The sequence below is a fragment of the Phalacrocorax aristotelis genome, chromosome 1, assembly GCF_949628215.1.
Source record: "Phalacrocorax aristotelis chromosome 1, bGulAri2.1, whole genome shotgun sequence".
Classification (NCBI taxonomy): domain Eukaryota; kingdom Metazoa; phylum Chordata; class Aves; order Suliformes; family Phalacrocoracidae; genus Phalacrocorax; species Phalacrocorax aristotelis.
Window position 1 is genome coordinate 98100179 of NC_134276.1, and position 26953 is coordinate 98127131.

General features: G+C 44.4%; 1 protein-coding gene across 1 annotated transcript; it reads left to right on the plus strand.

Moving 5' to 3' along the window:
* Positions 1-210: 210 nt before the first annotated feature.
* LOC142059819 (cystathionine beta-synthase-like protein) lies at positions 211-26953 on the plus strand. The gene is made up of 17 exons (XM_075098950.1): positions 211-344; positions 5954-6084; positions 7192-7376; positions 7979-8085; positions 9067-9201; positions 11834-11913; positions 13250-13384; positions 13938-14007; positions 16423-16514; positions 17379-17504; positions 18107-18191; positions 18376-18481; positions 19327-19401; positions 20106-20240; positions 21129-21237; positions 24651-24735; positions 26428-26953. Exons 2-17 carry the CDS (start codon positions 6043-6045, stop codon positions 26535-26537), a joined length of 1677 nt encoding a protein of 558 aa, XP_074955051.1. The 5' UTR covers positions 211-344; positions 5954-6042; the 3' UTR covers positions 26538-26953.

Here is a 26953-nt window from a genome sequence, read left to right on the forward strand (position 1 = left end):
CCCGGGGTCCACCCGAGAGCCCTGGCGTGGGGCGGGGCAGCGCCGGCCTCGCCTCGCCCCGCCCCACCCGCTGCGGGCGGCACCGCCCGGTGGCCGCGCTCCCTTTTCCCATTGGCTGCCTCTGACTCGCCGACGCCCCCGTGGCGACCAATGGCCGCGCGCCTTCCCGCTCCCTCCACGGGGAAGGCGGGGGGCGGGGCCGGGGCTGGCGGGGGGGCGGGGCCACGGCGTTCGCGGGTTCTTATTAACCCCCGCGCCCAGCCGCCATCCTCATCTTCATCTTCATCCTCCTCCTCGCCGGTGTGCAGCGCCGCAGCGCGGGTGGGCGGTGGCGGCGGAGTGAGGTAGCGGGCGGTGTGGGGCGGGGGGACGGTGGCACCGTGGTGTTGCATCATCCGCCGGCGGGAGGAGGTGTCGCGTGGGGTGGCCGTTAGACGATCGGCGTGGCGTGGCGTGGCGTGGCGTGGCGTGGCGTGGCGTGGGGGGGCTGCCTGGGACTCGCCCCGCTGCGGCCCGTGGCGCTGGGGAAGGATGGCGGGCTGGGAGGGTGAATGCCGCGGTTGTACCACGCGGGTGGGCTTTTGGTTTGGGGTTGGGGTCTTTTTTTTTTTTTTTTAATGACGAAAAGAGAGGCGCGGGCAGCCTCGGGGCAGGGAGCTGGAGGAGGGAGAATGGGCTTTTTGCTTCTTATAGAGGCTTGCAAGATGACATCGTTCCTTTTGGTTTTTCCCTGTGGGGTTGGCATCAGCCATGAGCCGTGCTTGGCCTGCCATCCATTGTTCTCGTGGGTGCCGTGGCGGTCTCTTGCCGGTGTTTTATTGGCAAGTCTGGCCAAGGCAGAATAAGAAGCTTCGTCAGTTACGCTTTGTTGTATATATTGCCCTTCCTCTGTTAGGAAGGGTCTGAACTTGGCTGAGACGCGTCAGACCTACTTCGAAAGCAACATTAGTACGATAGCAATGTTAGTAATGCCACTGGCATATTACTGAAGGGGCCATTACTCAAAAGGCAAGCAATTCGTTTTCTATTCTTGCTTGAGTATCTCGTCTTACATGTATTTTTTAGTTTTTTGGGTTTTTTTTTTAATCCTAAAGCCTTTGACCATGGAGGCTTTGGAGTGTTGGGCCCTGTTCCAGCAAAGTTGCTCAGAGTGTTTACCCTTTAAACGAGTCTGTTTGCTGAATTGAGGCACGAGAGCTCCATGTTCCACAAAACTTGTGCTGCAGAAAGGAGGGAAAACTCAGAGTACAGAGATAGGCGAAATCTGGGGATTTTATGTCAGAGGAGGAAAGGGGTGTTTCCTGGGAAACTGAGACCTGCTCAGAACCTGGTATTTCTCAGCAGGAGAATGGCTGTAGTGAGATCACTACCAACGAAGGTTTAGGTGCTAAGTTAGGTCCAGTACTTGGAGCATTTGGACATATCATCCTTTTTGATACTAGTTGGTGTCTTTTTAGTATCCTATCGTGACTTTCAACGTGTGAGTTAACCAGCCTGCTTTCCTGAAGCCAGAGCAGTACGTGGTGGCATTGTGGTTGGTAGCCAGGGTCATGGGGCCCGTGTGCTGGCTCAGGTACGTCACTAATCTGGCCCTGGCAGCATAGTAGGCTGCCAGGATGGCTGGGATGGCCTGGCCTCTGGCTGTTGGCAGGTGCCTGCTGTCTGCATGTGAGATCCATAGGAACCAGACAGGCAGCAGGGTGTACCGTGCCCGCAGTTGCACTCTGGATGCCTGCCAAAAGCTCTACAGATGTAGCCGGAGTGTGTGGCAGCTGGTCTTTCCCACAAAACATGCATCAGTCAGAAAGGCTGATGCCCAGGCAGTGATGACCAGTGGTTCTCTGACAGCCTTTATCAGAGGTCCCTAAGCTAACAAAAGATGTGGTGCCTTGCAGGGGTGGGCACCATAATGCTGGGGAAGGGGAGTTGTGCTTCCACCTGTTTTATAGACCTGGTCAGAAATTGAGAGCAGAGCTCCAACTCCCTCTTTTTGTCATGCTGGGCAACTTGCTTAATCTCTGACCCTCTGTTATCCTACCTGTAATGCTTCTTTACCTGTACTTGGTGAAGTTGGCAGACAAAGGGCACTGTTAGGCTATAATGTTGGTCCATCTTTGTGCGCTAAGGAGAGGGAACAAGAAGGAGGGAAAGAAATGAAAGCTATTGACTGCAGCAGGTAAAAAGGCAGATAAGGCATTTTCCAGTCTTTTCTCTAGTGCTCCTTGAAGACGTCAGTCTTCACTTGGAAGACTTACCAGGCGAGTCCGGACAGGGTTGGTGTGAACTCAGGAAATGGAGGTGTTCAAAGACACCTGCGTTAGGGCTGCATGCACAGCTTCCCTTCTGTGGGGGGAAGGCATACCGACCGCTTTCGTGATTCTATGTTTTCGCTGGCTGCTCTCTAGCATAACTGTTGCCATAGTGGTGGAAGCTGTTTTGCTGTTGAAGTTTTAACATCTTTGCAATGTTAGAGGCATGAAGAACTGCTCATTTCCTATCAGGAGGCTTATGAGTATGCCGGTCTGGCCTTGAAAGGAAGAGTGATCACTGAGAGGACACGTGTGCTCTTTTCCTCTACAGCAGAAAACAGATAAGAGTTGATTTCTTCCTAGAGCCACAGTGTTGTTAATGCATACCCCAGCTGCTTCAGGTCACTCGATGTCTCCTGACACAGAAGTGATCGCTGCCTGCTATTGAAGAAGGAGGGTGGAGAGGAAAGAAAAAAAAAAAAAAACTAACAAAAAACAGAGGGCTGACTGTCTCCCGAATCACTCATAGCTGTAGTGTTTCCGAAAAGTTTGCAAAGGCTGCATGGGTATGGCTACACCGGCTAACCTGTAAAGATCCTAAAGCTCTCTAGCACCCTGTGATACTCAGAGCGAGCAGAACAATTGGTTTACTTGTTCTTGGAGTACAGTACTTGCTTAATGTCAAAGTTTCCCATTCTCAGGCTGCAGCATAATGAAATCCTGTATCTCATCTCTTGCTGAGTAGTCAGCCTTTGGGGCATCTTCCTCTGATCCATCTCCTACACCTGCCTTTTAGACATCTTCATTTCTGCTTCAGACAAGAGTCAAGTTACATAGGTTCTCGCATACATAATATCCTTTAAATGTCTGCATTAGTGCTGATACCATATACTGTAAACAGCCTTAGAAACTGTAGCTCCTAACATATCTATGGAGTGAGTCTGGTTGGGGATTAATTTCACTTGCTGGCCTTCAGTCCTGATCTGTAGGGGTTGAGAAATAGTTTAGGTCTTGGGTTCCCTGTGGAGATGGATCCGGAGATGTGAGCCTTGCTCCTGAGGCTTTCTGGATCTCAAACCTCTGTCTACGTCCAAGTCCCCTTCGTGACTTAGGTTTAAGTGACTTTGTTAAATGGCCTTTTTGATTTTATCTGCAGATAAAATGGCAGAAGTTAGGCTTTTCTAGTTAGGCTCTGCCCACACCCCCAGCTAGTTACGGGAGTGTTCCCTTTAACAGCAAACTTAAATTCAGGCTGACAGAATATCTTTCCTGAAGATGGGCGACTCTTCCTGCAGCTTTTGTCCCTCAGATTGTTCTGAGCAGTGTTCAGTTGCAGTTGGAGAAGCAGTCACCATTCTCCTGTCCTGTCTTCCCAGCCTGCATTCCCAGAAGTAAGATTGAGAAGAGGGTCAGGCAAGTGAAAAAGTTGCTATCTTCCTCTGTTTTGGTGATTTCTGCTCACCCCCTTTCTATTGTCCCACAAAGATCTCCGCAGTAGAAAGATTCACCAGCTTCCTATGGCCTGATTTGGACCTGTAGGCGGGATTGTAGGTCTCGGGGGGAATTTAGATGTCCTAGACTGACCAACTCTGCCTCTGTTTTGCAGAAGGTGCATCATCTAGGGCTGTAAGCACCATTTGAATGCTCTGGGTCACGTGTCAGGCAGCTCATCAGCAACACTGAAGGAGCTTCTAGCCCCATTATTGAAGCTTTGATCAAACATCAGGGTATTGCCATTCCTCTAAACATATGAGAGAATATCGCAGCTTAGATGAAGGCAATACATATAGCTTTTCCTCTGTTTCTGCTCTTTCTAGTTCAAGAGGTGATGGGTGTTGCTGTTAGTAGATTGTGGATTTTTTGTCTTACGGTAGAGAAAATGAGACGGTATTGTCTTGCCTGATTTGGAGGGAATCCTCCAAAAGGCAACATTTACAGAGTCACATTCATTTCTTCTGTCAACACAAAGAACAAGCACTTAATTTTTGAAACCTCTGAAACTTTTACTGCAACAAATTTTTCTCCTCAATTTTTGAACCCTCTTGAAGGGCTCTGAGGGTTGGTGATTTCAAGCCTGTTTTTGCACTGCTATTTTATGAGAGCCTAGAAGTTGAACAAAATCCGTTTCCTATCTATAATCCCTTGCTGCTTTCTTCCTGCATGTTGAAGTGATTTGATCCTTTGGCAGCAAGGTACCCTTATTAGATGGACTTTGTTAATATTGTCAGCGTTACCTGTGAGCAGAGGCAGCTGGTGTCTATGTCCAGTATTTCATGCCAGCTTTCTGAAGGAGCATGTGGATGTGGCTCATAGGAAGCCTTGCAATTTCTCCAGTATTTTTGCTTTACAAAAAAAAGGGCTGATATTCTGATCTGTGAATTGGGCACCTTCTAGAAATAGAAGTGAAGGCTGCATTTCACTATGGAACTAAAAGTAAACTAATTTCTGGTAACAAAGACTGATTGGTGTTAGATTATGTATATTTATAGGATATTAGCTTTCAGGGACTAGTGTCGCTCAGTTTAGTCCTGGTCAGTAGTCTAGGACAGGATGTAGTCCATCATGGCTTTTGGGCATGTATTAACCTAAATGAAGTAGAATCACATTATTTTGGTGGCACGGAAGTCTTTATATCCAGAAAGAGAATTATTTCAAGCCTTACTCTGGAAAGTTGGCACTTCTAGAGGCCAATTTAAAGAGGGCAGTTTAAATGCCTTGGGCATTTTCTTCAAATCAGCATGTAAGAAAGGAATTGGTGTGCGTAAGGCAGTAGTGATGAGGGGTACATGTTAGCTTGGATGATCAAATGCTAAAGTTCACTGATCCTGTGATTCAAATTTTTTTTCCAGGGTGTCACCAGACCATCAACTCCACCTCATCTAAGCTGTATCTGGTTTGTGTGCATTTCTCACAAGAAAGAGGATGAGGCCAGGGACCCTTTCCAGGCCTAGTACAATTCAGTACTGGAAAGAGCTTGAACCTTGCTGCAAAATGGTGATCAGAAAAACAAATATTAGGAAACCTACACACACACACTTTCTAAGACTTTAGCCAGATTTTTGCCATCAGTGGAAAGGAAGTGGGCAGGCTCTATGAACAACTGGCTGGAGTAGGAGAAATGAACTTACTGCTTCCATGTTATATTTACTAATTTCTGAAACAAAATGCCTGCTAGAAGGCTTCCTTGCTTCCAGCATCACTACAGTTGTGCATGCAACACTAATTCTGTTCGGGTAGGAACTTGTGAGATTTTGGTCTCCTCAAGGGTAGAGAGTTCTCTGCAAGTGTTCCTGTATAAAGCCTTTTCCTAAGTTGTGATGGTGCCATGAAGCCCTTTCACCCTTGGTGTCCCTAGAGGCATGTATACTGTGAACTGGAGTATTTTCTATTACTTTGTGTGGCTTTCAAGCTTATGGAATTGCAGACAGTCCAATAGAAATGTTTTCTGCTTACTTTGCTGGATCTGAGTTGTGGAGGGTAGCACAGAGGGAAGATTAGGTAATGCAGCAAGAACAGGGTCAGACTCTCCATTGATCTTTCTCATACCTCTGCTGCATGATTTTTTTTTTTAATCCTGTTTATAAAAGTAATCTTCACTTTGTTTTGCAGCTTCTTTTTTCCCCAGTGAAAGTGGGATGTGCCTCTTGCCCCTATGAGAGACTGTTCCTGATATTTTTTCTTTTTCTAACTTGCATGATCTGCAGCTTTGAAGAGGGTTCCAGTCTTGTGACCCACAGTACTTGGCCTCCTGAAGAAAGTCCAATCTACTGTGCCATCACCTTCACCAAAGAACATGGAGAAGTTGATACTGGAAAGGCCTGTTTCTGTGTCTGAGGTACTCATTGGTCCTTGGGCAATACTGTTTGCCTGTCTTTATGTCACCAGAATTTGGGAAAGCCCTATCTGTTTTCAGAGGGATTTCTAGGGTTTTTTGCTGGAGTGCTGTGGAGGTAGGTGCTGTTGAAACCAGTGGCCTTTCTGGAAGAGTTCTCCTTCATGACCACAAGTAGCAATGCAGTCTTTTGGAACCATTTTTTAATTAGTCACCAAGTAGTCTTACTCTGTGCCTCTCTGCTTGGAATGGAGAGGTTTTATTTCAGAGAACTGCTTTTTGGTGTAGGAGGGGTGTCTCCCATGAGACTGGCTAGTCCTGTTTTCTTGATATTTATGGAGGCTAGTTAGAGTAAGCACATGCTTCAGTGTGCTTGAATTATCTTCGTATAGGGCACCGTATTGGGCTTGCACTCAGCGTTGCAGTGCAAGATTCTCGTTTCGGCAATAAGGATTTGGCAAATCAAAATTATGCTGAAATGCTTCCCTATCTTCGCAGTACTATGGAAACATCAACTGACCATAAAATACCCATTTGTTGTGACTTTCTCCATGTAAGGGAAAACCAAAACCGGGACACTTGAGGATGGGATTTGTCTAACTGAGACATCCTATGCTCTCTACCCTAATACCTGCCTCTTGGGTATAGTGACAGGATCTCTTGTAGTCAGTGGCAGAACCTGTTCTTGGGTGTTAAAAGTTACTTGTTGCCATTTCCCCTCTTTGTTTATAGGCAATACTGCTCTCTTGAAAATTGCCACCAGGGTAGTTTCTCTTCAGGCTTCCCTCAGAAGAACTGCAAGCTGAAACACTGGACTGGAAATAGATTTGTTGGTGAAGGAACAGAGACAAGAATAAGGACTTATCAGTAACATGATTTTTAGCTTTTGTAGGGGGGCAATGATGAGAATGGGTGGTTTCCCATGGTGCAGAACTTGAATAACTGATAGCCTCAAAAGATGCTCTGACCTTGTTACGGCAGGGCATACGAATCACTGTTGTTTGTTTTGGGGTTCCTTCCCTCCCCCCCCTTTTTTTTCCTGTGGTTTTTTTTTTTTTTTTTCCCCCTTTCTCCTACCCCAAGGGTGAAATGCCTATATTTCCTTCCCAGGAGAAGCCAGATACAAACTCATGCCCTTATGCACCTGGCAAATATTTTCTCCCTGGTGGGATGGACAGTGAGAACTGCAAGGCTAATGAGAAGGAAATGGAGTGGATCCGCCCTGATACACCTAGCAAATGCACGTGGAAGCTTGGGAAACCCCTCTCTGCCTCCCCACATCATCATACCACTCTGTAAGTATTACTTTTTGCTGATTTTTTCAGTACAGCACTAATCCAGGTCCTCTCCAAACCCCCATGTGGATTTAACAAAAGATGACTGATTTCAATTGATGCTGTTTAGCATGTAGATATGTTGATGCTTCTTAATTTCCATGTATAAGCAAAGCTAATAACCCAGATTAAGCATATAAGGGGCCTTGCACCAAGGGTATGAAACTATGTGGACTGGAACTAACTTAAAGTAACCTGGCAAGCAGTTCCCTGACTAGTTGAAAGATTGTACTCTTAATGTCTATTGTTTGTAAAATAGCTGACTCTGAACAGTGCTAAGCTCCTTCATGCCAGGGGGAAGTGCAGAGCACTTCACCCTTGCCTCAGCACTTGGCTTGGTATCTGATTAATCCTGGTTTTGGATCAAGGACTTGATGTTTTGTGAGCTTATACCCAATGGACCTTTTTTTTAACCTAAATATCTAAAAAAACCCCTAGCCTGATTAAAGAGGAGGGAGAAAGCTGACTGAAATAAAAAGCATTGCAAATGCTGTGTTGCTTTTGTGTGACTTGCCTGTGGCTCCTTCCATGAGTACACTGACTTTTTTTTGTATGTGTACCAGGCCAAAGCCTCTGAAAATCATGCCAAGCATCCTGAATAAAGTTGGCGATACACCCTTGGTGCGAATCAACAAGATTGGGAAGCAGTATGGGCTCAAGTGTGAACTCTGTAAGTACTGCTGCAGGCAGAAAATCAAAATAAGAAACACGGTTTCAGAAACTTGGGCAGTCCTGGTTAGTAGTGTCGTGTAACCTGGGCATAGGAGGAGTGCAGGTACCCTGCAGAAAACGGTGAGAAAAATTCCGTATTTTCTTTGGCAGACTTTCAGGTTTTTAGGATTTGGACATCTAAAACATCTTTGAATTTGTACTTCATGAGGGAATTTCTTGTAGCTTTTCCATTTTTGTAGAAAAAAAAACACTTTTTCATAGAAAATAATTTTTTAATTTCAAAAAATGTGTATGAAGTTTTTGACTGCTTCTCATGTTCAGAGTATTCATCAGTGTGTGCAAAATGCAGATCTGCAGTTACCGCTAAAGATCATTGAAAATGATGAAAGGGATGAAACTGTCAGTGAATAGGTTTTTTGTTTGTGTGGGCTTTTTTTTAAGCCCAGCCATACTGGAGATATCAGAGGTTCTGATAAGAGTCATGAAAGGTGGTATTTAACACCAGTGAAGGGATTAGTCCTCGGAGTACTGAAGTGAAAGTGTAGGCTGAACAAGGGAGAAACTTCCAGTTTGATCAGAAACTCTTGGCTGGAGAATAAAACAGGGAAGAGGCAAGGCATGGTGGTAGAGTTCTCTTTCCCCTGTGCTATTGCACTGGAAGAGCCCTGGGGCTTTTTATACTAACGACTGGACTGTAATAAAGAGGAAGGATGAAAGGAGACGTCATATTTTGAGGAGACTGACAGAGTATGGCTTCCTGGTTTCTGTGGCCAGCATCCAGTACCAAACTTGCTGTGGTGTTGAGACCGACAACAGTGGAGATGCTGTGAACTGAATCCCCATCTCTGGTGTTGTAAAATAGGGAGGTGAATTGGGCAGATGTGTTAACAGAGTTGTTCTTGCAGATATGTTAGGAACCAGCAGTGTGGTTAGCAAATGACTGCTGTTTAAGAACTCTGCTTGGTTTCTTTGTTTCCAGTGGCAAAATGTGAGTTCTTCAATGCTGGGGGCAGTGTTAAGGACCGCATCAGCCTGAGGATGGTAGAGGATGCTGAGAAGGCTGGGATCTTGAAGCCTGGGGACACAATCATAGAGCCAACCTCTGGAAACACAGGTAGGAGATGGAGAGTCCCTGCAAAGTGTGGGGGGAAAATGGTGTGGTAGTTTTCCTGGCAGAGGCGGACTTGAAACTGGAGCGTGGAGGCTGCCTGTGCAAGGAAGAAGGGGGATCTCTTCCTGCCTGCGTGGTGTAGGGAGCAGTGCCCTTTCCATCTTGGGACAAGGAACAATTCTGCAGTGTCCTATGCTGACTAGAACAGCTAGGATGGAGGTCTGCTAAATTTGCAGGGGCTCTTTGCTTTAAAAGAAAAGAAGCATTAGGTCAGATTCACTAGGGTCTTTAGGTCCTATTCAGGAATTAAAGTCTGACTGAAATTATTGGAAATCAAGCACCAAAAAACTGGTGGTAATCTGGATCTTTCCCTCCTGTTTGGGAAGTCCCATGGTCCGCGTTCTTACACTCTGTCAGGTGAGGTGGGCCTGGTTTGAGAAACAGCCTTTCCCATGTGGTGCTGCTGAGATTGGAGATAGTGCTGTAGGGATGCAGCTTATCTACTAACACAGCTTTGCACACATAAATTTTCAACAGATTCCACTTAGGTCAGCTGCTCTTCCTTGGAGGGCTGGAGGAAGGAACAGTCCTGCTCGTCAGGGGCCAGGGCACAGCATCTGATGATCTGTGCAGGCTGGAGTTAACTCTGGGCTCCTGTGCCATGGCTGTTGTACTTCTGCTAAGCTGCTCTTCTGGTGGGGAGTGAATATACCTGGAATGTTCCCCCCTTGAGCTAGTTAAATACAAAATATACTGCCTCCTCTGAGGAGGTTCCTGAGCTGACCTACAAGCTACTTCCTGGCCTGATGTGTTCTGGAGAGGTGTCTTGTCCTCTTCTTAAACTCTTTCCTGGGCACTGTTGCCTTCTGACACAGGCCAGGCAGATCTTTCTGTTCTTTTTATCTAGTTCAGCCTTTGTTAATGGTGGGACTGGGATGATGAGCTGATCTGTGACCAGTTCCCCTGCCTTCAGCAGAAAACTGGGAAGTCATATCTGTTGCCATTTGCTCAGCAGGTGCTCTGTGGGAGGAGCTGTGCAACTGAAGCCCTTGTGACTGTGACCTCTTGTCTGAACAATGGCATGTAGTGGAAAATATCCATACATTGCATTCCTCTAGTATCTGAGGTCATAGTATGGCATCCTGCTTTCTGGGTCAGTACCTGATAAATGGTTCTTCTTGCCACAGAATTCTAAAGGTAGAAAGAAGTGAGAACTGAAGGAGGTATAGGACAGTTAGTTCAGAAAGCTGTCTTTTCATTTAAAAGCAAAGGGCAGATAGCAACCTAAGAGTATTGACTTTTGGTCTAGGCTGCTGCTCAGAGCTCCTGGATATGTTAAAATGTGAGAGCTAATGTGTTATATTTTTGTCCTTTCTGCATCCCACTTCTCCCTCAGCCAAAGGCCTGTTTTGGTGTTTGCTGCATTTCCAGGTCAGCAGCAGAAAGTACAAAGTATTACAGTTCAGGTCTCAGAATGCTTTTATCATCACAGACCGTAAGGGAGAGTGCTTCTCTTTGGTCTTTGGCCTTAGCGAGGCCTCTGCTGTCTTTTTTTTTTTTTTTTTTTTTTTCCCCCCATTTGGCATCCATATTAATATATATAAAATACTGGGAAAAGCTGGTGTTTGGTGGTTTGTGTGGTGTTTTTTTTGTTTTTGTTTTTTTTTTTAATTTCTCCTCCCCAGATTACTTGAAGTGTGAGTTAGGCTTCTATTACAGGAACAGTTAAAGATTCCTCCCCCCCCCCTATGCAATCTGGCACAATGTAGAAACAGAGGCAGCTTTGAACAAGAAAGTCTCTGTATAGGGTAATCTGCCTGTGAGGCATTGTCACATGCATTTGTTGGTATTGTGCCTGGTACCCAAAACAGCAGGGGAGGTGCCATGCAGCCCAACCTCAGACACATATCAACTAACTTGATCTATTTAGCTTATCCAGCAGAGAGGTGATTTGATAACAGGTGTAAGCTTCTCTTCTATGGGGAAGGCACTTCTGAGCTTAGCTCTTCAGGTAGTCAGACAATGACAAGCTGGATGGCAGAAATCAGGCTGGAGGTGCAGAGTTTTAAAGTAGAAATGATGTGTCTGTCTCTAACAGTCAAGGTACTTCACTGTGGTAGCCAGTTTACATAGTGTATTAGAATCTCAATCACACACAGCCTCTAAATCATGTCCTTTTAGAAAGGACTTAGTTTTGGCACATTGCAAACTAGGGATTTAATGCAGAAGGGAGTCAATAGAGGCTCTAAAACTCTCTTCTGACAGTATCAAAATGATTGCTCTAGATGTCATTAACTTAGAATTCATTCCTTTTCCAAATTACTTCTGTAAAAATGAAGGGTGAGACAGGAGGAAGGTGATATGCATGTGGTAAAGCTAGCAGTTTACACACGTCAAGTTTCCCCACCCTTGACTAAACTTTCTGTTGGCAGTGATCCTCAAAGAACTAGCAGCATCTGTAAATCCTGTTCTCCTCAGTAGCCAGAAACATTCCCTTTACCACCCTTCCAGAGACGCTGTACTCAAGCCTCTGGTGAAAATCTGATTAAAGCCAGGACATGCCAAAGCTAGCATTGTGGGTTTTGTTCTTTGTTGGTCCTCACTGTATGCTCTACGTGTCTTTGCTTGCTTCCAGGAATTGGACTGGCCTTGGCTGCAGCAGTGAAAGGTTACCGCTGTATCATTGTGATGCCAGAGAAAATGAGTATGGAGAAGGTCAGATGTGCTTTTATTTTCAAGAATTATAAAATAAGCGTGTTTGCACTAGCAGCATTCCTGGTGCAGATGAGGGCTGTGGCTTTAGCCACAAGATAGGTGTGTTACCTACAAAGATGTAGGCTCTTGGCCTCCAAGTCATTGGCCAGGCAGAGCTCTGCTGAGGGCCTATTGCCAGTGCCCAGAGAAATCCAGGCTGGCTAGCCATGGACAGAAGCGTGCTTAAGACCTGCCCCCACAACATTGTCGCGTGGAAAACTGTCATAACTGTTAAAAACAAATATCAAGGGAACTTGAGATTTACCTAGCACAATGAAGTAGCTACCTGCCCCAGAGTTAGCTGTCGCTCACTGAGCAAAGGAGGACAAAGTAAGGCAATGCTGAAGCTTTGAATATTCTTGTTCTGCACTGGGCTGAGCAAGGCCATGAGAGAGCCTGCTGAGCTCCTCAGGTTACTCTGGAGGGGTGCTGGCAAGCGTCTGAGTTGTGTCACTACAGCAACAAGGGGGAAGGAAAAGCCACCTGGGTAATGTCCACTTAATTTCACTGTGGAAAGCACAAAACATCCAGCTCTAGAGCAAGCCCCATCCTGCGCTCCACTAGGGTGGTGCTGCACTTACAGCCAAAAGAAGAGTTCCTCTGTGTTGAGGCAACAAATCGCTGTCAGCAAAACCACTTATTTCAATTCAAACACTTCCAGTGTTGCAACTGAGAGGCAGTGGCACAAATGAGAACAATGTCCCCTATACCCGTTGCTTGCTCTTACCTGCTCTGGAAGGGGAGTTACCATGTGGCCATTGCCTTGTGCCATGCAGCACCAAAAGCCTCCCCTCTGAAGATGGGCCTTGCCTTAGCTCAGTGCCATAAACGTTCTTGCCCTCCTAGCAGTTGAGTGGTGCATAGGGCCCTGGAGGATCTCCTTTGCTGCCTGTGTCCAAAGGGGGAGGTAAATATACATAGTTTGCACTTAAACATAAAACACTGGGCTATAGCACTCTTGGAGTGCAGAGCATGTGACTGGCATGAGAGGAGATGGCGTTTTGCCTGAATGAAGCTTCTCAATATGTAGTAATAGTCCCTACAGGCCTGACAGCCTAGAATAGAAACAGGAATTTGACATCTAGCTCCCAAGTAAAGATTAGTTGAGACCAAATTACATCAAGGATTTGGAGCCATGGCTCAGTGATGCTGTGAGGCTGGGGTGCACCAGAACTCCTAAGGAGGCTATTGCAGCCCCAAGTAAAAGGGGAAGATGTTTTCTTTCCCTTGCATCTCAATGAAGTCTCTGTGCTGGGAGAGCAGTTTTGGGTTTTATGACCACTTTTATTTACTACAGGTGGATGTTCTGAGAGCTCTGGGTGCTGAGATTGTGAGGACCCCAACTACTGCCAGATTTGATTCTCCTGAATCTCACGTGGGAGTAGCATGGAGACTGAAAAACGAAATCCCCAATGCACATATACTAGACCAGGTAAGATCCAAAGTGTCAGAGGTGCAGGCATAGTGTGGGAGGAGGTATTGCAGCCTTGTTCCTTACTGTCCTTGGATGACTAATCGACAGCCTAGGTTTGTGGAGGAAAAGATGTCCCAGGTCTGGAGCTGCAGTTGAGGCATCACAATGCTGTAGGGTAGCAAGCTTTTGTAGTCACTAGAGGGCAGCAATGAGCCGAGGTGTGCAGAAACTGCAAAATGTGGGTGGCTTTCCAACTGAATTGGCAGTCCTGCGTAGAAGAATAGGTGCAAGGGTGTCATGTTCTTAAAATAAACTGTCCCACAGACAGGACAGATAGTGGCATTGGAGGGTGCTGGCACCTTAGAACTGCTCTTAAATTAGGTCACTTAGGAAGGTTGTACCTCCTCTTGGGCATTCTGCCTAGGTCCAGAAAACAAGGAAACAGTCTGGAAATGGTATATGTAGCTGTTGTGGGGCTTGGAGAATGTTTGTCATGTTCTTGTAATGCCTCACAATGTGAATTTTGTTGTCTTTCTTGTCTACTTAATAGTTCTTCTGTCTTTCAATATAGTACCGTAATGCCAGCAACCCACTGGCGCACTATGACACCACAGCTGAAGAGATCCTGCAGCAGTGCGAAGGTATGTTTGCTCTACTACTAATGCCCTCTTCAATGAATCACTAGTATTCTCTTATTGCTAGGTTCCTGGAGAATAGGACTTGAGGTGGTTGAGAAATGCATGGATTTTAATACAGCAAATCTCATACATATGCTGTGTGTCATTAGATAATTAATTTATTTCAGTAGTCATAGTAATGAAATTTTTTCCCCCATTAAAGAGGGGTGTGTTTGTTTTTAGATTCCTCTGCTTGTGACCAGGTGGAGAAAGCAGTGATGCTTAAGTTATCTTAAAAAAAAAAAAAACCAGAAAACCAACAAACCAAACAAAAAAACCCAACCCCAAAACACATAGCTAGAGTGGCATGAAAGAACGGCATTGCTTTCTCTGGTGACAAATACGGAATCATAGAATCACAGAATCATTTAGGTTGGAAAAGACCTTTAAGATCATAGAGTCTAACCACAAACCTAGCACTGCCAAGTCCACCACTAAACTATGTCCCTAAGAGCCACATCTACATGTCTTAACACCTTCAGGGCTGGTGACTCAGCCACTTCCCTGAGCAGCCTGTACCAATGCTTGACAAACCTTTTGGTGAAGAAATTTTTCCTAATATCCAGTATAAACCTCCCCTGGCGCAAATTGATGCCATTTCCTCTTGTCCTATTGCTTGTTACCTGGGAGAAGAGGCCAACACCCACCTCACTACAACCTCCTTTCAGATAGTTGTAGAGAGCAATAAGGTCTCTCCTCAGCCTTCTCCAGGCTAAACAACCCCACCTCCCTCAGCGGCTCTTCAGAAGACTTGTGCTCCAGACCCTTCACCAGCTTCGTTGCCCTTCTCTGGACACGCTCCAGCACCTCAATACCTTTCCTGTAGTGAGGGGCCCAAAACTGAACACAGTATTTGAGGTGCGGCCTCACCAGTGCTGAGTATAGGGGTACTATCACTCCCCTAGTCCTGCTGGTCACACTATGCCTGACAGAAGCCAGGATGCTGTTGGCCGCCTTGGCCACCTGGGCACGCTGCTGGCTCATGTTCAGCCGGCGGTCGACTATCACCTCCAGGTCCTTTTCTGCTGGGCAGCTCTCCAGCCACTCTTCCCCAAGCCTGTAGTGTTGCATGGGGTTGTGTGACCTCAGTGCAGGACCCAGCCCTTAGAGTTTTTTTTTAACACTCTCAGACCAAATACTTAATATCACTGGAAGCTTCTTCACTTAGGAAGTCGTCAGGAGCACAAACTGCTCTGTGTTGCAGTTGTCAACAGTAAGACCTGTTTGCTCTGCAGGGGTTCCTTTCATGTTAGCTCTACGCAGCCAGGTTGGAGTACCAAAAGTGATTGAGCTGTGGCAGCAGAGAGCTTTAGCTGTGCTAACTCACCCAGCGGAGGAACTGGTGTGAGAGCTATTGGAGGCATTCAGTGTGGTGCTTCAGCGCACCATGTAGGCATTTGCCATAGGTGGTAGAAGGAAGTCTTACAGGAGGCTACTGACCTGCCTTATAAAACAGTACAGTTTCTGATGGGACTCTCTAATAAGAAAACTTGCTATTAAATTCCTTCTCATTAAGGTGAGGACCATGTGAAGGGTTCTTCCCTGCCCCCCCAAAATAAAAAAGTAACTAGCCATCCAGAGGATTTGGCTTGTCTTTCTGTGGCAAACTTACTTTAAGTTTGAGTTAAAGTGAGTATACTTTAACAAACTGCCATCCTACAAACAGAGTCTAGATGAGTTCTAGATTTAGGCTTCTTGTTTGTATTCACTTTTCCCCCATAGGCCAGTCACTGCTCAGTTATTTCTGAGCTTATACCTCTACTTACCAGGGTGTTATTCTTTTGACTGGTAAGCACTGGTTTTTGTGTGTGAATTGGTGTGTGTATTTTTTATCAGCAAATTTATCATGTAGATGCACCATGGAAACTGTAGGGCGTGACAGAAGAATGCACTATCATACCTGGGCTCACTCTGAGTGCTCATGACCAAAACCGTGTTTTTCACATGAAAATGCAAGTAGTTGCATTAACAGTTCTCTCAATGTGTACCTATCCCATGCTCTTGGCACTCATTCAGTAAAGTAACTAATATAATGGGCTGCTCATTCTAAGCTAATTAATGAATTATCTACATCAGCAAATACAGTAACAGGAAAACTACAGGTGTCAGCTGTATGGGCCACCTCCAGCTCTCTCCAAAGTACCACAAATTGGTGCTTTGCCAGGCCACTCGATGAGCATTTCAAAACCCTTGTTGAAGTAAATGGGGATTGAGCAAAGTGGTCTCAAGGTAGGTCTCATATCACAGCTCTTGGGAAACCAAGAGCCTTATCTGGCCCATTTTTGTTAAAGAAAGTCCATACTTAAACTTGAGTCGGTTTTTAATCCATCATTCTGGGGGAGATTTCACAACTGCCTTCTATCCTTTACCTTTAAACAGGAAAGATAGACATGCTGGTGGCTGGAGCTGGCACAGGAGGTACTATCACTGGCATCTCCAGAAAGCTAAAGGAGAAGTGTCCAGGTTGCAAAGTAAGTGGCAAGCCTAAAACATTTCCCTTTAGCAGTGTGAACCTCAAACTGCTCCACTTGGCATGTCCCATTCCTTGCAAGCCTGCCCTGGGTCTCTATGGGAAGCTCTTGGATGTTCTTAGAAGGTAGTTCTGAGCAGCAGAGAAAGGCTTTCAGACTGTCTGAAATCGTCGTGCTCTGGTCTCACTGGTGACCAGAGTTCAGGTTTGGCTCAGATGAAAACTGGCCCTTGGATCCCTTCATGGGGTGTCTGAGAAACTTCCTTCTCTGATGTGTACTGCAGCCTTCTGTTTCCTCTCTGACTGCGCCTTTACTAACTTGTCTGGAGCTGCTGAGTTTTTACCAAATGAAATTTTCTCTGCACACACCAACCTGTGTGTCTAGCTGTGTGCTGTGTTAGATTTCCTCACAGAAGTTGGTATCGTGTTTCAGTCATGAATATTTTCCTACATAGGCAGGGAGTGGTAAACAAAATAAAACTTATCTGCTTACACTTGGCACAAAATGTATTGGCTGTAATGATGCCTGACATACGCATGAGGACACTCTTGTCTTGGGGAAACCCTGTCTTCTGTTTAAACCAAGCAAAACCCATGTAGAAGATGTGGTGCCCCTCACTTGGTGTCCACAGCCTGAGGAGGCAGGATGGATTGCCAAGGGGCCAGAAGCAGCAAAGCATTTTGCTCACAGGGGAGGTAAACGTTGCCAGGAAGAAATGAATAGGAGACTAGGCCGCTGTTAGCGTGGCTGTGTGTACAGCCGGTGTGACACCTACAGCTGTAATGAGGCCAGCGCTCATGACTAAATAGCTGTGTTCTCAAAAGCAGTGTGTTATGGTAGCCAAAGTGGAAACTGCTTCTCCAGATTATAGGTGTTGATCCTGAAGGCTCCATCCTTGCTACACCGGAAGAACTGAACAAGTCTGACAAGACAATGTATGAAGTGGAAGGAATTGGATATGATTTTGTCCCCACAGTGTTGGATAGATCTGTAAGTCATGCTTCTTGGTTTACTGCTCTTTGCCCTCTGTTGGGGTGCGGAAGTGAGGTGAAAGGAGGAGGAAATACTTGGAAGTATTTCTCTGAGCTGAAAGGGGAGGGCTATTACACAGAAATATTCCTGTTCTCTCCATCAGCAAAAGCAGTCCTCAGAAGGCTTCTGCACCTGCCACATTTGTTTTACAGTGCTAAGTGGAAATGCTGGGAACATATAACATTTTCCTAGGACAGAGTACTTTTTTTTTTTTTTTTTAAACCCAGCCAAAACTCCTGGCCAAAACTCATATGAGTATGTCCTGAGCAGAGTCTGTGTCCCTGGGAAGCCCTCCAAGAGGGGAGGAAACTGATGCTTTTTGTGGCTGTCTCACATCAGCCTGCTCTCACAGAGAGGTTTCAATAAAGAACCTGTTGTGCTAATGTGATCGACTTACCTTGGCAAAAAAAAGGCATTTGGAGGATGGAAGCCCAGGCACGTGGCTCAGTAGGGCAGCTGATACCTCAAAGAGCATGTGTTGAATTCACACTAGTTGTGTAGCTTCCCTATCTCTCCTCATTTAAACAGACCCTTCTTTCTGTCTTCCTGCCCCTTCCCAGGCTGTGGACCAGTGGTACAAGAGCAATGATGAGGAGTCGTTTGCTTTCGCACGCATGCTGATCCGAGAGGAAGGATTGCTGTGTGGTAAGAGCAGATGCGAATCCTTTCTCTTAATAATATGTGGGAGGCTGAAGCATTGTACAGGTCAGGGAGACCTCCTTCCGCTTCAGATGATGTATTCCTCACCTTGCCCTCCTCTACTGCCTCTTCATTCTTTCTCATTTCACTTATGGTTTGACAGTTTTGCCTCTGATCTGCATTTTTCCAGGTGGCAGCTCGGGCAGTGCCATGTCTGTAGCTGTGAAGGCAGCCAAAGAGCTGAAGGAAGGGCAGCGCTGTGTTGTTATCCTCCCTGACTCTGTCAGGAACTACATGTAAGAACCTGCTTGTTTTCTCCCTGGGAAAGGATGAGGCAGTCCCTCAAACCTCCTTACAGCAGTGGCAAGTTGAATATGTATTTCTTAGCAACCAGTTACCAAAACAAGGAATATGTTCGGGGCAGAATTTCTGAGGTACCTAGAAAGGGCCTGACATGACGTAGAAAGAAGCTTAGCCCTCTGAAAGCTGAGCTCCTACCTGTGTCTGACTTCAGTATATAGCTATCACTGGTTAGCATCTTTCACAGGAGAAGGCTTGCTTTCACTGTTTTATTTATTGGGGACCATTGGTATTACCTCATTCCTGGAAGAGTCCCTGTAAGGCTGTCCACTGTCTCTTCCTGTGTCGACAGCAGAACACAGCGCTACTGTAGCAGCAGCCAGCATTGGGGTCAGTTTGCAGGTGGAAGCGTAAGGGCTTTGAGCTGTACTGAAAAGTTGTTTCTCTCCTACCACATTGAAACATATCCCAAAAGATGATGTTTTTAGCTGTGTTTCATGACTTCTGTTGCATCCAACACAATATTAGATGACTAGAAACTGCCCGTAGACATTGCCTATGTACAGGTTGGCACTTTTCCATTCCAGGCTATATGTCTATCGTATTGCAAGGGACTAATGTAGTTGAAGCTTCGTTTCCTATGAGATTCCTTGTTCTTCCTATGAGTATTTCTTCTCAATGTCCCTGGCTGGTAAGCTTGGATGGCAAACAGCAGTATATTTTCAATTATGCTTTAGTTGTTAGTGGTAGTGAGCTGTAAACAGATGCCTCTGCGTGCTATTAGGTTTGTTGTCAGACGTTCAGCCTGCTAATGAGCTTTTTACTTCCTGATGCTTTCCAGGTCCAAGTTCTTGAGTGACAAATGGATGTTTCAGAAAGGGTTCATGAAAGAAGAAGACCTTGTCAAAAAACCTTGGTAAGTGTGTCAGATCCATTTGGTTTTTCATAAGTCTATTCAATCGTCTTTATGGCAGTTGCTAATTTAAAACTAATTTCAGTTTGTACTGCTTTGAGTTAGCTAATCTTTCATGCTATTGTGTTGATGTATAATTGAAGCTATTAATCAAATCTGCTTAAACTAGTTTGTTTATTTCTTTGAGTTGCATAGCAGCAGAAGAAAACTTGGTACTTAATGATTATTTTTTTTTTTGTGAAAAGGGTTGTACCTGAAATAAAAAAAGTAGTATCTAAAGAACCCTTCCGAGATCAGAGTTCTTGAGTGCAAAGCACTGCAAGTCTACATAGGTGGAGGGGTATCTTCCCTAAATTGCTGCCTATAATGACTGTAGATATGGCTAACTTTTTTAGTATGAGCCCAAAATTTCCTGTGTAAGATATAAATAATGAAACTAGGGAGGTTAGTACTCTCCCCTATCTAATCCTAGAAAGTAGGTGAAATGAGGAAAAGAGTTTTGGTCTTAAAGCCTTCTCACACTTGAGTGACTTCCTGATATTGGTGAGAAAACTTGAAAGCCTTGAAGCTTTACTGACTCTGGCTGAATCCTGGCTCTTCCTTGCAGCCTTTTGTCATTCCTCAGTGTTGAAGGCCACTGTACATGAGCAACTGGTTCCATTCTCTCCATAAGAGTTGCATGGGCTTGGTTTTTATTTCATCCCCAGGTGGTGGAACATCAGTGTTCAGGAACTAAGCCTCTCTGCTCCCCTGACTGTGCTTCCAACTGTTACCTGTGCAAAGACTGTTGAAATTCTCCGGGAGAAGGGATTCGACCAGGTACCAGTTGTTGATGAATCTGGGTATGTCCACATATGTCACTATTCATCCATATGTATCATTTCCCTCACCAGCTCCCAATGGATGCTTCTAAATGCTTACTAGAAGTATAATATCCTCTCACTCATCTTTCTTCAGTTATAGTAACACAGTTCAGAAATGTTGCCTTAAACACACCAATGCTGGACTTAATATGTTATCATGCCAGACTGTCCTGCCCTTCACATAATAAGCTTCTCATGACTATTATGATAGATTTACTCAGTGTGTCTATGTAGGATAATTTCATTGTTTTTTATAATAACTGTTTAACTTAACAAAGCAAAGAATCATATTTAAAACAAACAACCCTAAACCTACTCATCTCCACTGCAGTTCTCACCCAGTTTCTTTAGAACACTGCATTATAGTCCAATATTGTAGTGACCCCCATAAGCCAGGGTGTCCCCAGCAAGCTGGTATGCCTTATTAGCCTTGTAGGTCTCTTGTAGGACAGGCTGAATAATGAAGAGTTGCTCAGTTACTCTCCAGTTACAGTGCTAACTCACAGGATTAATTGTTGCAGGTCCTTGCAACATCCTTGCAGGGAGAAGGGGAATGAGCAAAATTGAGGCAAGCGTGTCTCTGGCCCTGTTGCACCTTTCAAAAGGACAGATGAGGGTGTAAAACAATGAAGTTGTGCTTTTCAAAAGCCCTCTCAGATTACAAGAAGCTCTTCAGTTGCAAGAACTAGAGGTAGAGCCTGATGCTCAGAAGGGCCAGAATCCAAGTGTAACATCAATAATGTTGCTTTATACCATGAAGTGGTTGAACTGACTTCTCCACGCTGGCTGAGAGTGGATGCTTTTATCTACAGGAACGCCTGAGGTTTTTGTGTTGTTTAGCCTTATCTTCTCTCTCTCATTACCCAGGGTGATTTTGGGCATGGTTACCCTGGGTAACATGCTTTCTTCACTGCTTGCTGGAAAAGTTCAGCCTTCTGACGAAGTCCGCAAAGTAATCTACAAGCAATTTAAACAGGTAAGCAGGTATATTCTACAACTCCTAGATGCCTGGTTTAAAGTACTACTGTAGGTGTCCTAACGCTTCTGTGGCATCAGGTTGGGTAAGGTTTACCTGGGACCATACAGAGTAGCTGTTACTGAGCACGCACGTGCTCTAAATCTTGTCCTCAGTAGCTCCCAGGTTTGTGTGTGGTTCTATATTGTGCTGTTCCATTACTTCAACAGGCTTTCTTCTAGCGTGCTTGTCCTCTCCTCCTTCCCCCAAAACCCTGGCACGAATCTGGTCAATAGAACTATCCCAGGGAAGAGACAGGGAGATATTGAAAAAACTCTTCTACGTAATTTCTGTGTAGGCTAAAAGCAAGCAACTGTTTGCCTTTTGTATCAGATGCCTTGCTGAAACAGCGGGGTGGCTGCTGAAAGCTGATGTTGTCAAGATATGTGAATTTTGGTGTTAGCCAGTTTAAGCTGTCCATCCAATGTCGTGTGCCAAGATGCCACAACTTCCCTGCTGTATGGGTGCCTTTCTAAAATATATAAGTATTGTTGCTGTTGCTCCGCTTCTCTTACAGAAAGAGGATTTTGATTTTAACATGGAATGCTTGACCTTGTTTTTGCCAGGCTTTTAGTTTCAACACTGTCTCCTAGTAGATGAGGTGCTGTACTCTGGAAGTATGGGTAATGCTTCTGTTCAGTCTACAAACTACCAAGGCCCTGAGGTTGAGAAAGGGTGCTAGGTCTTTATAGAGAAATGTAAATATATTTTTTCCTTCCCAGACAGATAATCGAGCATCAGGTGGAAATGTGGTGCGTAACAAAACTTCTTAGTTCGTGTTCTCCCTCACTGGATACCTTAAGAGTTTCTGGGGCTGGTGGTGTGCAATCATTTCTGTAGCTGCACTGGTGTTAGCTGTAGTAGCCGGTTCTCTGCACTTCTGAGGTTGTGGCTTTTTCCCATGGGCAGCTTGAAGTTTTTCATGCTTCTTTAGTAAAGAACAGCTTAACCGTTTCTTTTCTCTTTAGTTCTGACTTTTTCTTTGTGGAGGATGGAAAGGGAGTGACACAAAAGTGGTGCTATTGCTAGCATGCTAACTGAAAGCATCATTCATTGGTTGTGTTCCATTTGAAATGAAGATTTAATGGAGAAACATGGTTAAATGCACATAACCTCAGAAGTATTGTGTATTTTGCTTTTCTTACCAATTTAGTCAAGCTTATTTGGCTTGTTTACTGGTGAAATTGTGAAAATGGATCATCTGTGTCACTGAAATGACTTAGGATATCTTACAGTTAGGGTCTGTACCACAGCATGCATCAAGAAGAGGTCAGCTTAGCCTGTGACTACCAAGGCAAAGCTACCTTTTGGCAACACAGGAAGCTCGCTTTGACGTGAGCGCCACAATTATTTTGTGGCTATCTCTTAGAGTTGAAGAGTAATGGTTATAGCTTTTTTAAAGTCTCCAGCAGGATAGTACTTTAAGGCTTTGAAACACTAGTCACAGGAGAACTTGCCAATCCAAACAAGTCCTGTGTGTTAGAGGGGAGGGGGGCCATTCTTGTGGAGTCAAACGTTAGCTCCAGTGGTTTTGGGTCTCTTTACCCCTTCTTCCCCAATGGATCCTTGCATTAACTACTAACACCTGTTAGGTGTAGAGCAGACATAGCCTTAAGCAGACTTCTTACCTTCCTTTACCAGAAAATAGAGCTGGGACATGGTCTCTGAGACTTTCTTTTTACTGTACCTAGTGTTTAATTGTTAGCCTGTTCCCTGGTGTGGTTTTTGGTTAGTGTCCTAAACCATTTAGCACTCTGCTAAACAACACAAGGCCTGGTGCCCTCAGCATCCCTGGTGGACCAGAACCTACTTATGGGGAAAGAGAGAATTTAGTTGTAGGGCTGTAAGCTGTGCCATGTCACTTGCCCTTAGAGCCAGAGAAGCAGTCCCAGTCAGGTGTAGTATAGTAGCATGTGCGTAGTATAATTGCCTTAAGGACTTAGTAAGTTTAAAAAAAGTGCCTAAATGTGGGAATACTCATGGGCAAAATTTTTAGGGAGCTTGAATGAGCAGTAGCGAGACAGGTGAAAACTCCATGGGAGTTCTGTACAATTTCCCTTAAGCATTTCAAAACATGTTTATGTCTTCATAGTTGTCCCAGTGCTGCCTATGGGCTGCTTGTCCTGGTCACCTTTAGCCTACTCAGTCCCTGAAGACAGGTCTATTGGTTATACACAGTCAGATGGCAAGGGGCTCTACCCCCTCAGTGAGCTTTGAACTTGAGTTCACAAGTTAGGCTTTGCATGTACATTTGTACAAAACTGCTTGTCAGTGGTGGTGACTGATAGTTGACTCGATGTGACAGCAAGTCCAGATTTCCCCCTATCCCTTGCCTGGTCCACAAGCTTAAGGATTGATGCTTCAGTATGTGCTATAGCCTGCTGGTCCCTTAAACACAGGCTGCTGGGAATCCTTTTGATCTCTTCTAACTCACAGTAAGGAGACGAGAGCTCTGTGTTCTGGTGCAGCCCAGCTGCTGTGGCATTTATTCCTCAGTCACAAGCCGAGCTCACCGCAGGATAAAGGCTTTTTTAATCTGTGGTGCAAGACCTTTCTTTGCTGTAAATTCCTTTAATCCCCTTTAATGAAAGTATGTCAGATGGTGAGTGCTGCTGTTACCTGGGGAGAGTCACCCGGGTAATAGACCTGTTGCTGCTGCTTAATATGTTAAAGCACGTAGGAAGAAAAGCGTTTTATATATTCTTTCAAACAGATCCAGGGGGTGATTAGCTAAGTATTTCAGAAGGATCTGTATTCTTTCTGCAGAGTCAACACAGGGTGCTTTCTTGCTTAGTCTTAGCAAAGTTGAACTTTTCTTAAAATGAATTCTTAATTCTCAGTTCCTCGATTTGTACTTGAATACAGTGTTAGCTGAGCAATCGTCACCCTTGGTTTTGTTTTTGGCTTGTTTGGGCTTTTCTCTTCCTCTACTTCCTTTGCAGATCATATTCACTTCCACAATTATTTTCAGTCTGATTAATTCACTTTTCCCCAGTCTTGCTAGAGTAAAAACACCAAGTATAATGAGATTTGTGGTAACTTCTTTTGTTAGACACATGGAACACGTGACCTTCTTCCATCATTAAGATTTTTCAGATACTCAGTATGTTCAGTATATTCATTATGTTTACAGAATCAGAATTAATAACTTCTTATAATGCTTAATTTTTTTGTTCTGTTTTCTTGGAAATCAGAAACAAACAAAACTGATCTTTTTATTTGGCCTTGATTTGTTAGTGTTTTACGGTACTTCAGATGGGAGCAGTATATAAATGCTGCTGTATTGTTTTTAATACTGCATGAAGTATATGGGCATTATTGACCACTGAACATAAAAGTACTGTTTCATTTAAGTTTTATAACTCTCTCCTCAGATTAACCTGAAAGACAACTTGGGGAAACTCTCTCATATCCTGGAAATAGACCACTTTGCTCTAGTGGTTCATGAACAAATTCAATGTGAGTATGATATACTGTGCCTTTTAGAGGTAATCTTTGAGTGGTAACAAGAAGCAAGTACAGTTGTGAGTGTGTAAACAAGTTCTGAAGAAGCCAAATCCTCTTTCTGTGTATGTAACTATGTGCTACTAACACTTAGTAAGACACTAGCACTGTAATTCTCGTGGAGTAAATGTTAAATCCATTAATAACCCCACATACTGTGGTGACCTGCTTTTGTAGCAAGTTACTGCTCAGACCTGAGTGCCTGAGTCTAGTCTGCTGTACAGTGGCTTTGTTAGTAGCAGTAAGCCAATGTATAAGCTCCTGCAGTACAACTGATCTCCGCTGCTTCCTACTCCAGTCATACCACTTCCAGCAGTTCCATCACAATGAGCGTCCCAGGTTAACTGCACTTCAATTTTTTGCCTTTCTAAAGCAAAACCTTTATTACAACTTCATAAAGTTTAGTAAGATCTAGATGTCAACACTGACATCACCATCTCAAGGCAGCTTAATATTTCTTTTTCCTCTTTATTTCATTTACACTAACTTACTCCCCTTCACTTGATGTTTTTCCACCAAACTCTTTCCTTCATTCTTCTCTTTACACTGCTTTCTTTATGAACTGGAAATAACTAAATAAATCTTCAAAGCTAGGGTATATCACTGTTATATATTAATAATATTTTTTCTTCCTGTTTTATCTTCCTTATAGCAGGCAGCTTGCAAAATTACAAGCACTGAGAAACTAGACTAAAAACCATATTAAGACTCACCAGATAGATTTATCTGACAGCTACCTAAATTATAACTATAAATGAAGAATAGTCATCAAATCTGGGCTTGTTCCTGATAATCTCCGAAAGGATATGCTCTTGACTCTGTGCTGACTATTTATAAACCTAGAATCTCACTGGAAGCTTGCAGTGGAACAAAGATTGAATAAATTAAAAGTCCAGGGCAATCCAGCTGGCTGAACAAACTGAGTATATGAGTAGGCTCAACATCTCAATACAGCCAGACTTTGGGAACAGGGAACTTAGACCATGGATGAAGGGCCAGAGGTCACTTGGCCCCTTAGTGCCCAGGTCAAAGGCTTATGTGCACAATGAAAAATCACATGAACCTGTGCTCTCAATGCAGCAATGATTAGGTGGTTAATAAGTTTTTTGGATAGAGATGCGAAAATGTTGTATTGTTATTTTTGTACTATTTCTGTATTTGACGGAATAGGAAGGATGGTGCGGTAGGAAGAGGTAGCGTTGCATGTCTTCCCCTAGTGGCCCCTGGTTCAAACAGGATAATGTCAGTTTGGAGCTGCTTCAAGTAGAGCCACAGAAACTAATGTATGAGGAAAATATGCTTTATAACAGAGGATTTGGTTTGAATTGTCATGTCAAGAAACAGAAATCTGGTGGGCCCTTACCCTTCCTTCCATAATGTTTCAGTTCCTCTACCCCTTTTGTTGAGGAGCCTTTCTGAAATGAAAATCATTGCCAGTTCCTGTGTGATTGTTGATCAAGATGCCATTTGGGTTCCCCCTCAATGTACAAGGGTCGTCAGTGATGACCAGCTCCACCACCAGGCCCCGACACGTGGAGCTGGGATGGCTTGGCACCTGCCTTTATACAAACAGCGCCATTAAAACCAAGTGGGATGGTGTAGTTTTGTGCCTCCTAAAGCCAGAATCCCCTCATTGTTTTTGTGTAGATCACACTGACGGTTTCTCCAGTAAGCGGCAAATGGTGTTTGGCATCGTTACAGCCATCGACCTGCTTAACTTTGTGACTGCACGAGAACGGGAAAGGAAGTCCAGCTAAAGTCAAGCAACAATGTGGAGCCTCTTCAACAACATTTTGCAATCTCCAACAAAAAATCAGGTTTATTTCTTAAGTAGAATGGTCTGTCCTTAGGTTGTTGAGGTTTTTTATTTTGTTTGTTTGTTTTAAAATCTGAAAATAAGCAGTTAGCTATCCTGGTGTCAGCTACACAGCCAGTGCATTTTGCTGTATTGGAAAGCTTCAGTGGACTTGTTTCTTAATCAGGTTACACAATATTTCTTATTGAGACAATTTATTTTTTTACCTATAGATTATATATATAAATGTAAAAATATTGCCTAAATTAACTGGTATGTTCCTTACTTGTTATGTCTAAAGTCTGGCTTTCCAAAACATTGTTTCAGATTCATAAAATGTGTTGAAATAAAGTGTTACTGAAGCAGAGGCGCAAGAGA

What these genes read in the sequence shown, in the direction of transcription:
- LOC142059819 (XM_075098950.1), top strand. Translation starts at nt 6,043, where the DNA reads ATGGAGAAGTTGATACTGGAAAGGCCTGTTTCTGTGTCTGAG. An exon ending in GATCCTGCAGCAGTGCGAAG is followed by an intron (nt 14,008 to 16,422) that starts GTATGTTTGCTC and finishes ACCTTTAAACAG; the next exon opens with GAAAGATAGACATGCTGGTG. An exon ending in GACTCTGTCAGGAACTACAT is followed by an intron (nt 18,482 to 19,326) that starts GTAAGAACCTGC and finishes GATGCTTTCCAG; the next exon opens with GTCCAAGTTCTTGAGTGACA.